The sequence below is a fragment of the Scardinius erythrophthalmus genome, assembly GCF_964197995.2.
Source record: "Scardinius erythrophthalmus genome assembly, chromosome: 10".
Classification (NCBI taxonomy): Eukaryota; Metazoa; Chordata; class Actinopteri; order Cypriniformes; family Leuciscidae; genus Scardinius; species Scardinius erythrophthalmus.
The window spans coordinates 26400534-26416230 of record NC_138230.1 but is presented as its reverse complement, the minus strand read 5'-3'; the positions used below and the strand labels follow the sequence as shown (position 1 = coordinate 26416230).

General features: G+C 41.7%; 1 protein-coding gene across 1 annotated transcript in view; it reads left to right on the top strand.

The window, feature by feature from the left end:
• The window catches only part of foxo6b (forkhead box O6 b), a 30046-nt gene extending 14838 nt beyond the window's left edge, over window positions 1-15208 (top strand). Inside the window, exon 2 of the mRNA XM_081377620.1 lies at window positions 13371-15208. Coding sequence (XP_081233746.1) covers window positions 13371-15068 — 1698 coding nt within the window. The 3' untranslated portion in view covers window positions 15069-15208. The remainder of the gene's footprint in view (window positions 1-13370) is intronic.
• Window positions 15209-15697: the final 489 nt, after the last annotated feature.

The following is a 15697-nucleotide window of genomic DNA, read 5'->3' as shown; positions in this document are numbered from 1 at the left end:
TCTTTCATTGTAACATTTTCAAAAGAAACATCCCAGTCAATCGCAACACCCATTACATAAAAAAATAAAGATACATTTGGATGATTTCTTGATACTGTAGGTGACATGTGTAATGTCATAATTTTTTAATTAAATATTTAAAATTTCAGCATTGTACTGTATGTATGGCAATTCTGAGAGAATATGTTTCATACACTGGTGACAATACATATTTCACCTATAGGTCTTTAGGAGACGTATATTAAGTGATATGCGAGTGTGTATGCATGTGAGGGTGTTGAATATTCTCAGTATGTGTGTGTGTATAGACTTCATCTTTTTAATGAAGTTCTCCGTTAAGTCTCCCAAAGACTTCACATTCCTCATACCCCCCATACACACCCCCGAGCACACACACAACCAAATGACCCCTCCCCCCCGTCGCAACACACACGCTCACGCACACAAACACTTAAAACACACATTCCAAGCATCCTCATTAGCAATTCATGAGCTGAGTCTCATTAGACACTAAGTTTTAGCGCGGGCCTCTGAAGTCGATGGCTAGAGCTGTTATTAATATTTCATATGTCTTCCCATTGAGGAGCTAAAAAAAAAAGAGAAGTTGCTTCGCTTCGGCTACAAAGTCGCTCAAGCTCTCCTCTTTTACCAATCTTCCTCTATTTTCCCTCCTTTTTCCCCTTCGTTAGACTGCTTTTATGGACTGCCTCTTTCTTCGCCGCTCCATATCTCCGCCCCTCTCTTCAGTGCACAGACCCTAACTCAAACTGACTTAATTGGGCTGTCTTTGTTCGAAGAAATGTGGACCTACCTTACGTTTTCCCATAGATTCAGACCAAAGAAAGAGACTAAACCCAGAGGAAAGAAATTAGATCACTAATGAGATCTCTTTGATATCTCAAAAGTAATCTCAGATGTGTCTCCTGTAGACTTTCAGAAGAGATCTCTAAAATGTCTCAAAATTTTCTCATATTTTCCAAGATACCAAAGTCTGCAATTGAAAGTCTCAATATGAACTCATCAAATGATCTGAGCTTCTATTCAAATTCATTGTATAGCTCTATATTTTTAGTTAATGTAAGAAAATATCTCTCATTTGTGTCTATTAGTATATGAGACTTGAACTTGTAAATTAAAGATATCTGAGAAATCAAAGCTGAAGTGTGTTTATGGATGTTGTATATAAGCATTGACTAACTTTAAGCAAGCCATCCATACAGGTGGATGATTTTCCTCAAAATAGGTCAGTGGAGCATTCAAAACATTGCTCTGTTTATTTGAGAATCCTGACCAGGGCTGCATTTCCAAGCCATAGCATTGCAAGCCAAAGTTGATCATAGATCATAGAAACCATTGGTAGAGTGGTCGCTTGATGTTTTTGGGAATGCAGCCTCGACACAGCAACACCGGCTCACCTATCGTGGACTGGGCAATCTGCTGTCCAACAAATGGCAGACAGGGTAATGAATTTGAAAACAATTGCTATTTTTGCATTCGGTAGAATGATTGAAGATGGAATGATGGAAAGCTAATGGGAAGAAGTAATAAGCAGACACACAGCAGAGTGCTCTTCATGTAGAATTAGAGAGACAGCTAATATGGGAGAATCCCAAGTGAATCCTATGACCCCTATAAAGAGGTTGGGGGAACAGAGGGGATCAGGCATGGCAGACACGTTGTGCTCTGGAAATAATGCATGCATGAACAAGTCAATAATGGCCGTGTCTCGAAATGTGTGCATAAACAAATGAACGAATATGTGCGTGTTTGTCCATGTGGAAGGCCAGACTCCCGTTCTCGACAGACGCCACATTCCTTGTGAATGAGAAACAGACCCGGACAGAGGGATGAGAGTCAGAGAGATGTCTTTAACAGCCTGATTCGACCGTCTCTGAGTGAATTCCGAGAGCCCCCTCCTTCCGAAACCAACTTTATTCCCACTTTATCTGTGGGAGAAAATGTGCCAATGCTCCTCTGTCTCTCATTTAAACAGAGCTGTTATGAGAGCCGTAATCGAACCAAAAAACCCCACAAAGGCAGACGAGCAAGGAAGTATGGAACCAATTGTGATCTAAAAGCAGTCAAAAAAAAATTCAGATTCAGCTTTCTCTCCTCATTTGACCCTCTTCTCCAAAGCTTGATCAATATATCATCTCCTTTTCTCTTCGTCTTCCCACGTTTTCTGTCACTGTCTCGTTTCAGGATGTTGTCTCCACAGCGGCACCGCTGCGTTTTACAGGGGTGTTGATTTGTTGCGATGTTGTTTCTTGCGTCTCCCCTGAATATGTTGTTTAATGAATCTTTTGCGCAGTGCAGCATAATTAATTTGTATTCTTTCAAGTCTTTTATCAGACACACCTGTTATGACACGTCGCTTATATCAGGTGACTTGATAAATGGGAGCTGTGAAGTGCCGTAGCGTTTAATGAGGAAACACGGAATTCAGTTTCAGAAAGTTCCCAAAAGCCAGGCGAGTTTTATGTTAGTTTAACGAGCGAGGCCGGATCGCTTGACGACACAGTGCATGCTGGGAGGTGGCGTTCAGCACGCTGGAGTGTTCGCTTTGAACAATTAGAGGTAGTTTTGCGGCCATCTTGTGCAGTCGCCGGCGGACTAGCACAATAGGACGTGGTGCGGTAAGCCTCCGAGCCGTTTCATGGGAAAGAGCGCCTGAAAATGGCGCTCCGGAAGGCGTCCTCGCTCAGTCTCTTTACAAGCGCCCCTTTTATTTTCCCTCTTTCGAACTCTATCAATTTTCCCAGCACATTCTCTCCTCTGGTTTTGTGGTTTGTCTGCCACCCCTCCTCCATTGCTACCCAGCTTGCTGTGCTCTTTATAAAGTCTTTCTCTTTCAACATCATACCCATAACCCCTTTTACACCCCCAACACACCCTCACACGCACTCCGACTCTCCTACATTCAATTCCCTGTCTTCCTTTCTTTCTTTCTCTGCCTACTATGGTCAGGTCTCATGGGGAAAGACAGTTGGCAGGAAGCAGGCTTGCTGCCATAGCAACAGGATCACTCCCTCTCCCACAGGTCTCCTTAGCAACCGGTAGCTTGGCATTGTTGTAATGAGCGGACCCTATGTGCCAGGCTAACAGAGCACAAGTGTGTGTGTGTGTGTGTGTGCGTGTGTGCGCATGCATGTACATAACCGAGCGCATATTTATGTGCTATGTCCCCAAGATGTTTTTGGGGCGTTAATACTGATCACCAAATATGTTTTGTGTATTTTTGTCCTTTGACACGAAATTGAGTATTAAAGGATACATCTTAAACGCATTAATGTAGCAGGTTTTAATTAACAATCATGTGACCAGGTGCTTCCCAATCTGTTTGGGGTTTGATTAAAGCGATCAGCTCATTCCACGCCCTGCAACCGAAATAATCGATGCGTGACTTAATTAATGATTTACTAATTAATTGTGCATGCTCTGCCTGGAACAGAGGATGACTTTGTCAGTCATAGTTGTTCATGCTTGTGTTTTTGCTTGCGGAGAAAGCGACAACACAAAAGACTTCAAAAAATGTGAATCAGTAGCCTACTTTTTTCCCCCCATACATTAACTCACTGTTATTTACCTTTTTAGTCGAGTCAAAAAACTAATTATTTAATTTTTGTGTTATTCTAATGTAGTTCTTTTAATTATGCATCAAGGCCAACACTGTAAAAATCTGCATTTTTATCTTATATTTTCAGTAAAACATTTTAAAAATCTTAAAATTAAATACAATTACTATAATCTAGATTATAATATTAATACATTTTTCAAACTTTTTAAGTTTAAGTTTAAGTATATAAAAACATTTGGTTAGATTTGTGCTTAAAACAAGGAAGAAAAAACATTGCCAATGGGGTAAGCAAAGTAAGTCTTCAAATCTTACGCAATTTTTGCTTCTCATGTGAATTTATCTTGCTTTAAGGATGTTTTGATCATTTTAATGGAAAACAAGACACAAATACTAACTAATAAAATAACTGTATATTGTGTCTAAATGATTGAAAATGATTTTATGTTGTTTTTATCTCAGCAAAGCTTATACCACAACAAGAAGTGTGCATCTGTGCATAAGACCCAGGTGTAAGACGTTTCTTCTGAGTCTGTGCGATCTCCCACAGGTGTCTGTACTCTCCACCTGTTGTGTGAAAGCTTAGCTAGGGACCGTCATCATTTCAGGCTGACGCTGCTCTTAGCGCTGCCCCAGTCTGGGCTGTGTGCCACGCGACGACCGGGCAAACGTATGCCAGGGGGCGGTTGTGCTATGCCGTGCCCATGCTACGCAATGGCGAAGAACTGGCTTTTGTGCCCCGAAGGTCTGGTCAGCTCTGGCATGCAGGGCGGATTTTCCGATCCCCTGCACAGCTCTCAGATGCTCCTTAATCTGCCTGCTCTATTTTTAAACCTCCCTCCCCTCTTTTTGCTCTATCTGTCCATCCTTCACTTCCTCCTACTCTCCCTCCCTCCCTCAGGCTCTCCCCGTTCCCAGGGAACTTGGCCCGGCTCGCCCAACAGCTCCAATTAGAGCTCGGTCCTAGGGGATGGAGCACACTAGCTGGCTGCTCCCACCTACAGGCCCCCAGGGGCCCCGGCTCATTTTCCGTGCCCAGTCTACCTCTCTCAGGTTAGGCTAAAGCTCCAGACGCAGCCCCTCCCTCCCTCCCACCCTGGTCCCTCTGGTGAGCGGGCATTCCACAGGGAAGCAAGCGGTGAGAGAGGCCTTCTGTCGCGTTGGCTGTAATGATGACAATGCTCTGTTTTTTAGGTAATTTAGGTAATTTGTTGTTTTGAAGACAAAACATTAAATGTTCAGCCAAAAAGTAAAATTCTGTTATTTCCTCACACTTACGCTATCCGTTTTTCCATGGACCACCAATGAAGGATTTTCGAAGGATTGTCACAAAGCTCTTTTCCATATCAGAACATTGTGTAGAAAACAGTGATCATGTCGGAAAATCTCTACTGCAGCTTTCAAGTAGCATGCAACTTTCCACATATTTAAACTGACTCATCGCTATCAGTTTTGACATGCAAAGAACCAGTGGGGTTTTAGGAATAAATATATATATATCATCCACAGGGTTTGAAATTAACACCTGCCAAACGCGGGTTAAAATCTACTGTGGCAGGTAACACTGTCAAATCACTAGCCAATTTGGTGGTTTACTTATTATGTTTACTTTCTTTGCTGGGGAAGTTCGTGAAAGCCAAATCTGCACAGATTTATTCATCATGTTATATTAAATAAAGCGTAGCCTATTGCACAAAATCTGCGCATATCTGGCTTACTTGAACATACACGTCACTGCACAATAAATGACGGCACGCTTGTTCATTTTCACTGAAGCAATAGCGAAGATTAAAAAGCATTTGGTTAACAGAAAAGACATTGCTATCTTTTTTTTTTTTTTTTTTTTTGGCTTGTAGAAGTTCTGAATGGCCGGTAACTTAAAAATTTAGTAGCCATATTGGCCAGTGAGTGAAAAAGTTCATTTCAAACCCTGATCATATATATCAAAAGATTCTAAATGTTGCATGTCAGTCATATGGAGACCTCTAATGGTGTTTTCTAACAGCTGTTAATGGAACAACATGTGGGCACTGAAATAAAGATTCAAATTTTTGGGTGAACTAAGAGAACAGCACAAGCACTCTCAAATTAAAACATAAAATACATTCTGTATTAACCAGAAATAATGTTGTTAGCATCATTATTAGTCTCATTACGCACACCTTTCTCTGCTCTTCACCATTTCCATTAATCGCCTGTGAGTTCTTTCTTTTCCCCCAAACAGCCGAGCACCGCCCGTGACATCACTCACAGGAAGTGCATCTTTAGCGTTGGCTAATTTCCATCGATTGCCTCCAGACAGGCTTAGCAGACGCGCCCTGTTCCCACACAGAACTCTCATTTTAAGTCTCCTCGCCTGCAGGAGTCCTCTCTCGCTCTCTCCCGCTCGCACAATGAATGCAGTCAGCGCTTTTATCTCCTACCCCACTTGTGCTTATTATCAAATAAATGCGAGGCAGAGAGATACCCATTGACAGTAGCATGCATAATGACTGCTGGCTGTGTGAAATGGATTAATAAATAATGGGTGAACGCGGCTGAAAACAGCTTTTCCAGTCCTGCGAGCGCACAAGAATGCTCGACAGAACAATCCCCCAACACACGAGCCGTGCGTTCCGAACCGCGTCGAATAGAACACTGGGCAGAATGTAAAACAGAACACTGCCTTGAATACTCGGAGGAGTCTGCTCAGTAAATTAGAACGCTTCTTAAAATGAGAAACAGATCGCTTGGCAAATGCTACATGGAATAGTTCGCTAAAACTTTGAGGAAGATAGCATCTTAAGCATTGTCTTTTCTTTTGACTGAAATGTAGGCACTACCATAACTGTGGCCTTTTGTTCTGCTCAGAAATTGAGTGAAATCTTAGGCACTTAGTGATTTATGGGACCTTGAAAAATGAACTGTGATCCTTCTAAATCTTATTCATTGCCCATAGTGAAGTTGATCCTAGGGCCCTAATCCAAGGCATACATCAATGAATAGTGAACTGAAACACAGTATCATAGCATCATTTGATGAAAGCTCTTTTTCGGATCCACTTTGAATGGATCATACCGTGGGTATTCATCAGTGAGTGCTTTTCGGAGATTATCTGACTAGGGATCTTACTTTTCAGATTGGTTTATATGACATCTTTGTTCACCCTCTTTTAAAACTTTTTATTTTTGGCTTTAACACTTATATTACTCTTGTATTTACTTCAATTTTTCTCTCTGGATACAAACACAATTTCTCTCAGATTTTTTCCAAGGCTTTGTGTGTAAATCCAACCACTAACAAACCACTGTGTTAATGTAAGTGTTGAAACCATCTCTTTCTCGCTGTATGATATTTTGTTTTTGGTGTGTCAGGGCAATTGTTAAGGCTAAACTTTCCATGTAAAAGCAGCATTTTTTTTTATGACTTGTCGTGGGCAGATGTGCCTAACACGAAAACAAGAGGGCAGAGGCGACCAATGGCGCCAGGCGGTCAAATATGTAATGATCTCGGCTCATAAACCTCAATTTAACAAAAAACATAAAAAAAAGATTCTTAAATTGCGAACAATGTCAAATAGTTGCCCCTTTCTAAAAATAGGGTACAAAGTAATGCTTGAAACTATAAAAAAATGAGTCAGTTGTTTTATTTTCTGTTATAAATATTCCAGAATGAGTTACACAGTTACAAGTAAGAAGTTATTTTAAGCCCAATGTTGGTTTGTTGTTATTAATGAACCAAAGTTTACCCTATCTGCGTGTAACCGGTGGCTCGTGACACCCAGTGTGATGTGCAGCCGGCGACACCAGTTATGAAACTTTGACTCTGCGTTGTGTAGCTTTGTGGTTGTTGGAAATCAGACACGGGACAGCAGGCAGCAGTTTCGCTGGATCTTTTAATCCCGATAATTAACACAAATAAAAGTAGCCTCTTTTAATGAATTGCCTTTGTTCTCTCTCTTGAATGCAGTTAACAATGCAAAAGGGCAAAATAGGATCATGAAACTTAAATTGAGAAGCCTACAGAAAAATGACAATAAACAAGAAAATACAACAGAGAAAACATACCTGATAATTAACACAAATTGCCCTTGTTCTCACAATAAAAAATATATATATTATGTATCATCACCATGTGCTTTCGCTTCCACATATTTAGGCCAAAGACAAAAATGTAACTCAAAAAGGGTCAAATGACAAAAACAGGTAGTAAAATAACACTATACAGCACACATGAATTGGACTGACAATATAGACATAAAATCAATCATTACAATAAAGATTAAATAAGATTATCAGAAACCTACCTCTTCAATGCAGTTAACAAAGAAAAAGGGAAGAGGAGGAGACAGAACAGGAAATGATGTTGGTTCGTGACAATTTAAGGGGAAATCACACATTTCAATCAGGCAGTTTAGTTTTTTTACATGTGGAATGAGCCAGTTCTTTAAGGAAGCATGAGTACCCTAAATTATGTAATGAAACTTTCAATTTGATCTCAATGCCAATTATTACACCCTTCACCACTCTTTCTCTACACACCTCCTGCCCGGCCAACATATGATCCCTTCAATCCCTGTTACTTTGTTGCGTTCCAGGGGTTATAGTCAGCTAAGGGGCCGCCAGATTTAACCAGGATTAGCCCTAGATTTCTCTGGATTATGCAGGCTGGAGTGGGATTAAACCTGATTGCCAGATGTTTCCGGTTTGCCGGGCATATTTGAAAGTGTCTGTATATCATGTTATGTGTGAATGTATAGTGAGTTTGTGTTTGAACATTTCCACCACTAAGTTCTATTTGGAAGCTCAGCCTTCATTTGTGTATATGACCAGTTAATAATGCTTGTGATTAAAATCGTGGAGGTCACTGTCGGCCACTAGTAGACATTACTTGACTGTATCAGGTGGCAGTGAGCTTCCCTGTCTGCATTTGTAGTTGTTACAAGTTGATAAAGTTGCTCACTTTATATTGCTAATTATCATTTACAATGAATGACTTCCAAGCTTTATTGTCACTACAAGTCTCTGTAAACCAAGTGACTTGTTGTGACAGTAAGTGTGAACCAGAATACACCAATGATGTTGAGGCATCACTAACCAGCTTACACTGTCTTACACCTCACAGAGGTATGGGTAGAGGGGTCGTCATTTCTGCAGCATACCACTGGGACATTTTCTAAGCTTTGGTAAGAAAGTGTCATCTAAGTTAATTGTTGCAGATGTGACAGTGTGCAGAATAGTTGCAGAGAGTGTGTTTGTGTGTCTCAGAGAGAAAAAGCAGGTCATAAGCAGACGGCTACTTGGCTGGCCAGCAAATGACTCAGAGGCAGAAGAGCTTGAAGGTGTCCAGGTCAAATTCCCAACCACAGACCTGCTATTTATAACGCTCACCACAGGCCACACCACCACAGTAATTGTGACTTCATGAATAATCTGCTTTCATCAAACACCCGATGCTCTACCTCTTCCCCAATTTTAATGGAGCCACTAAGGGCAAAGAGTGGATCGTTTCACAGACTAAACGACAACGCTTGGCCTTTCAAGCCTGAGAGTTGTCATGTTTAAAAAATGCAAGCTTTCTACAACAAGCTCATGTGTAGACGGCTGTTTGGTGAGCTGATCTGTGGAGTGGCGGGGTGCTGGTAGCTACTGTGAAGTCATGCAGCTTATAGTTGACTTGCTAATCACTGTTCCTCTGAGACAGCTCAAGCGACGGTGTGACTGCTTATGATTGAAGCTCTCTTGCGAGTTGGGCGAGTCGTCTGACTGTCAGAGATGAAAGGCTGTTTGCAGTTTACCTGCAGCATCAAACGGCATCTGCCTCTCTCTTCCCCCTGCTTCTCGCACATAGCTCCTCTCTTCCCGTTTCCACAGTAGTCATGGTTACCCCTGCAACAGAGCGTGCTTTGCCGGAGCTGTCAGGGGCGTCGCGCTCAGATCACCTCGCACAGGTCGTTTCGGCACGCAGTTCCCACTCGTGACACCGTGCTTCAATTTGGCTTTGATTAAGTCGGCCCAGGAAGCATCTGGCTCTTTCACCAGCACGGGGGCTCGTGTAATTTGGCAGAATAACCGATGGAGAATAAAGCCCCTTCCTGGGGGGTGAGGGGACGTAAATACATCTTGCTTATCCAATTTCTCACCGCTCTGAAAGGGAGCGGCGCAAAAAGCAGCAAATCTGCCACTGGTGTTGAGAGAAGAATTAGCCCCTCAGGTGTGAGGTGACACTGAAACAGCACGCTCTCCAAGATTAGACTGCTTTACAGTCGATATCCAGCTGTAGTGTAAATTTTGCCAAGGTAATTGGCTCTTTTCAGCGACTGATATCTGACCACTCATGTGAGCGGTAATGGTTCTCAGAATCACTACGGAAAACAAGAGGCTGCTTTCCGTAAGGGGTGTGATGGGGGATTATGGAGTATAGATGGGCTGATAGACGCACTTGAAGCGTAATTGTATTGTGGATGACTGAGGGACAGGAAGTAGATTTATTTTGTCTTATTTGAATTTTTTTTTCTTCAGTCAGAGCAGGTGAATGAAATTAGTGGTGTGATTTGTTGCGGGATGGAGAGCGAGTGAAAAGAGAGTGATAAACAGATGCGGGACACAGGGAAAGAGATGAATGAGTGTGAGAACGAGGGAATTCGAGTGAAGTAGGGTGTGAAAAGGCTATGTTGCTTTAAGAGGGATATATGGTGTGTGTTTGTAAGGAGTGAAGCTCGCACTACATTTCTGTTGTGTGTACACATGTCAACACATTACATGGATTGCTGGTAATGTTGAGAATTTGATGGACAGATTATGGTTTTCCTGCTTAAGGAAGAGAAACTGAGAACTGAGTTCTTTGAATGCTGCTTTCCAGACCCATTGTCAGGGATGGAAGATTATCCTGGGACCCATTCATTAGCCTATTTATTGCATCTGGGGAAAGGGGGTCAACCATAAATATTGTCCCAGGTCCCATGAATTTTAGGCATGACCATGGTGTGAGCACAAGGGTGCTGTGACAAGAGCATGCAACATGGAGAAGCAGAAGAGGGATTTGGCCCTGTTGCTTTTTTCAGGGATGGGTAGGAACATGCTGTTCCAGTCTTTTCTGAGTATTGATGCTTTACTGTCTCAGAGTTGTTGGCCTCATTCTTTTTGTATGTCTTTCTCTTACTTTATGATGTCCTGTAAACCTAGTGCATCATTCTCTCCAGCTAATCAAAAAATAGCTATTTTCAAAGGAATCCATTCCAACCTCAGTAGAAACATAATCAATAAAAACGTTTGATTGCAACAGAATTTTGTAACTATCTAGTTTTTTGTAACTAAGATAAATATCTTTGAATTCTGCTATTCATGTGTAAAGGTAGTGGATAACATACAGTGCAATCTTTACTCTGAAATAATGAAGCTTTAAGGTATGGGAGACCTTGCTATGTTGTGAATATATGAAATGCATGAATAGACATGATGCACGGCGGAATGTTTTGAGAAAAGCATTTGCTGTGACTTTTTATAAATGTGACTGACTTCGTTTACAATATTGCACAGCCTTGAGCGTCTTATTGGTTTATTAAACTGCATATTAAAATTAAGACCACATAATTTCATTAAAATTGTATTTATTAAATCCAGAAGACATAGTCATGTGAAATAACTGAGATTAATAAAGGGCTTCTGTAAGTTCTGTGCAGTAATATACACAATAGCTATGTGAACAAGTGTTTCATCATAGTTGCTATATTGCACTGCTGGAACAATGTATTGACCAATTCACATCCGAGACAGTAACTATCATTTACATTCTTGACTCCATTGTTGTTGAACACCAAATAAAAAGATGCATTTCTCTGCTGCATCTGTATCACTAAAGTCTTTCTCTCTCTCTGGTTTTTGTTTCCTTTGTCTGGTGCTTCTCCAGGATCGCTAGTGTGCCAAAATCACGCCTTGTTCTCGCTTTCTCGTCTCACTCTCTGGCTTTCCCTCATATTTCCCCAAGACTGCAATCGATAGAGGCGTCTGTGATCAGGTTGCCACGTGTGATTCATTTGGGTAACCTTGACTACGGTTTGATGTGCGTGTGGACTTGGCTTGGCTAGCTGCAGCGTGAGTCAGAGAAAGCGTGTGCCATGCAGGAGCTGGTCTGCTTACAGTATTGATTTGCCTGAGCAGCCAAGAGGGGTTTCACCTCTTCCTGCAATGAGTTTTTATAGGAACTTGCATAATTCTTGTGAGAATACCTGTTGATTTGAACAATGCTTTTGAATACACCTTTAAAAATAAATAAAAATAAAACTTATAGCCTATCATTAAAGATTTCTTATCTTATTATATTTTTAATACACCATAGTTCAGGGGTCTTTAGCAGTGGGGATGTCCAATTACTGTACATTGTCAATGATTACTTTGGCTCTGCAATGTATGTATCATAATAAATAGGGATGCACCACTACCACTTTTTCCAGAACGAGGTAGATACCGATACTTTCATTTTTTTGCTATGCTCACTGCATTTGTGATTTTTAAATATATTAAGTAGAGAAACCAGCAAAATATGAATTATATTTGTTGATTTAATTTGTTTAGCAAAAATATATTTCCTTCAGTTATTTTCTAATTATGCATGTTAAAATGTATTGTACAAGCCTTTGTTACTTTCACTGTTCATTCTATAATTGCTCTATCATATTTTATCTGATAGCATAGCACATATTTAATAGCACAGCGCATATTTAGAGCTGTTTCAGCAGGGCTTAATGCTAAAAGTGTTTTTTTTCTACTGGCCTGATTGGGTAAGTGGTTCAAATGTTTAGATACCAGTGATACATCACAATTCTCTATTACAATTTTGATACTACAGAAAAAAAAATTCTAATCAATGTAGAACTGTTCATTTAAAACATTATTAAAGACAAGTAAACAGTCAATGACAAAACAAGAACAAATCATCCAATTACAATTAGCACAAATAAAATAATCAGAAAACAGGTACAAATGAAATAAACAGTGCTTTTTCAGGTTTTCAGGTATAGGTTTAACAGCAGTTTTCAGGTACAGATTTTTTTTTAAAAAGTAATCAAATATAAAATAACACAGCATAGTCTTCACTGTTTATATTAAATATAGACAAATCTTTATTAAAGTTACAAAAGTAATTTAGAGCAGTGAGTGATTTATTTGTCCTTTGTTGTTTGATTAACATTAAAAACACTGAATGAACCCTTTATGACTGAATGCATGGATCCAATATACTGTTACATATGAGTTTTATATTTCTGTTTACATTCACATTCTAAGGGATGTACCCTCGGCAATCATGTGTGTCTGTGCCGTTGCACCCTCAATCCACTCAGTGTTTCATTTATCAGCTCGTGCACAGCAGCTATAGGAGTAAATATTTAATTTGTTTAACATTCTATTAATTCAATACATTTATTTCATAGACATCCTTCTCTGATATATCCATTCTGCTCTCTGTTTGCTTCTGCACTGTACTGTATATGCTGCATGGTATCAGGGCATTTGAATGAGTATGAGTACTAGTACACAAGCACAGTATCGGGGTGCATTCCTATTAAAAAGAATGTAAATATATGGTGCAGTATGTTATTAAAGGTCAGGCCTAAAATGTAACACTACATTTCATTAGTTTATACAATATATAACAGAGGGTCCCTGCTCAGTCTCTCTTATCTACCAGGGGGCATTAGCCTAAAAAAAAGGGTGTTTAAATATCGTAATTTTCTAAGTTTAAGACACACAATGCTAACAATCCTCAATTCAAAATCACTAATGCCTCAATCTTATTTCTTCCTGTTTTATATCTACAGAACTCCATCAGACACAACCTCTCCCTACATACTCGCTTCATCCGTGTTCAAAATGAGGGAACAGGAAAAAGTTCCTGGTGGATGCTTAACCCAGAGGGTGGAAAAATGGGTAAAGGACCCCGCAGACGAGCTGTTTCCATGGACAACGGAACTAAGTACCTGAAGAGCCGAGGCCGAGTCAGCAAGAAGAGAGCGGGAGCTATGGGAATGGGCAGAGAGCTTGGAGGACCTGGAATACAAGGATCGCCGGAACATGGAAGCCCAGCGGGTAAGGGAGTAATGGGAGTTGGGGGTGAAGAGTTTGATGCCTGGACAGACCTCCACTCCAGAACAAGTTCCTCTGCTTCAACATTAAGTGGATGCTTGTCTCCTATTCTGGCTGAGACAGAACCTGATGAACCAGAGGAAGGAGGACTATCCTGCTCTGCCTCCCCACGACTCTACCCTAGCCCCACCAGCACAAGATCTCCAGCCCTGGGAACAGGTGGACATTGTCCATCTGTCGAGCTCCCGCACCTAGCTGATCTAACTGGAGCCATCAGCTTGGAAGAGGGCTACTCTCAGCCTCTACCGCTAAAGCGCAATGGCTATCACTATGGCCCTGGACCCAAAGGAGAGACCTCCTACTGTGGAACAGTCTATGGCCAACCATCCATGGGCATGCTTAGGCATCATACGCCTATGCAGACGATTCAGGAAAACAAGCCTACCAGCTTCCAGCGTGCCCTTAGGGCATACTCAGAGAACAATGCCCTTGAAAGTCTACTCGCTGGAGGGCCACAATACTGTGGTAAGGACATGGTTGTGGGGCAAGGAGGAGCGTCCCATTCACTTATGTCACAATCTAACAGCGCTGTGCACTCTCACGGCCACAATCAGAGCCACAATCACAGCCAGAATCACAATCATAATCCAGAGCATGGCCACAATCGCAATTCCAGTCAAAGCCTACACAATGGCCATGGAGTAACTCACGAGCAAAACCCAAGCCATCATCATAATCCCAATCAAGCTCATAATAAGCATCACCCAGGTCTTGACTACAATCACCACAAACACCACCGTGGCCATGACTATGTTCAATCTCATGACCACAAACTCAATGCTAGTCCCAATCCCAACCAATTGCACAATCACCTGCAACACAGCAACTCCAGACAACCAGACCTTTCTCCCAGGGTGAACAATGACATGTTGCAACCCTACAACCACAAATCACCCAGCCTTTATGGGTCACGAGCTCACCTCCCTTCCACTGCCCTGCCTCCTAACCCTGCCAGTGTCTTGGATGTACCCCAAGACCCCTGTCGCTTGGCTTCAGCCCCCCATCCTCGCCATCAGTCCTACCCAGGTTCCCACCTCCATCAGGGCATGACAGAACCCTGGCAGGGGTATTACCACCACACTTCACAGAATCCTAATTACCATGGCAACCACCAAGCTAACCATCACCAGGATCCTCACAACCGGTTGCAGTCTGAGCTGGAAATGGATGTGCACCAGAGCAGTCTTGATTGCGATGTTGAATCCATCCTCCTGAATGACTTCATGGACTCAACAGAAGGAATGGACTTTAACTTCGATGGGTCGCTATCACAGGGTGTTGGCATGGGAATGGGTTTGGGAATGGGGATGGGAATGGGGGTTTTTGCAGGACCTCAACAATCACACAACAGCCAGAGTTGGGTGCCTGGGTGAACTGTGGGGGCATTGAGAACCTACATATAGGCAAACATTCAACCATACAGCCTTCTGAAGGGCAGCAGGTCAAGTTGGGAACTCGAATGAACAAATTGACCAAGATTCCCTTTTGGTGATGTCAGATTCTGGAATTATCCCCTACCCATCCTCTTAAAATGCCCCCGCCCCAACTCCATTTACCCTGCTGTGGAATAATGTCATAGCACCCTAACAGTCCTTTCAGTGGTTCATGTCCTTCAGTTTGTGCTCAATTTATCACTTTGAAGCACTTTACATCGCCATCCATTCCAATGCTGTAACGACCACCCCGCGACCTGGGAGGAATCACATTGTCCGCTGGCCCCGGTTTAATGTATGCAAACGACTTTGTTATCCTTCCTGAACAAAAAAGTAAATAAATAATTAAGCGTTGGTGTTGTTTTACTAAACATGAGTACAGGATTGAGCAGTTGCTATAGCTGTCTGAGTGTCTGTGCTGTCATTTGTGCATTTGTCAATGTGTGCGGGTGTATGAGCGTCTGAGTGTGGAGCAGCTTTTCATTGGTAAATGTACGCACCTCCTCCCAAGGAGGTCTATTGGATGTCCCTTTATTGTGGGCCAGGACAGTCATCCATCAGACACACTC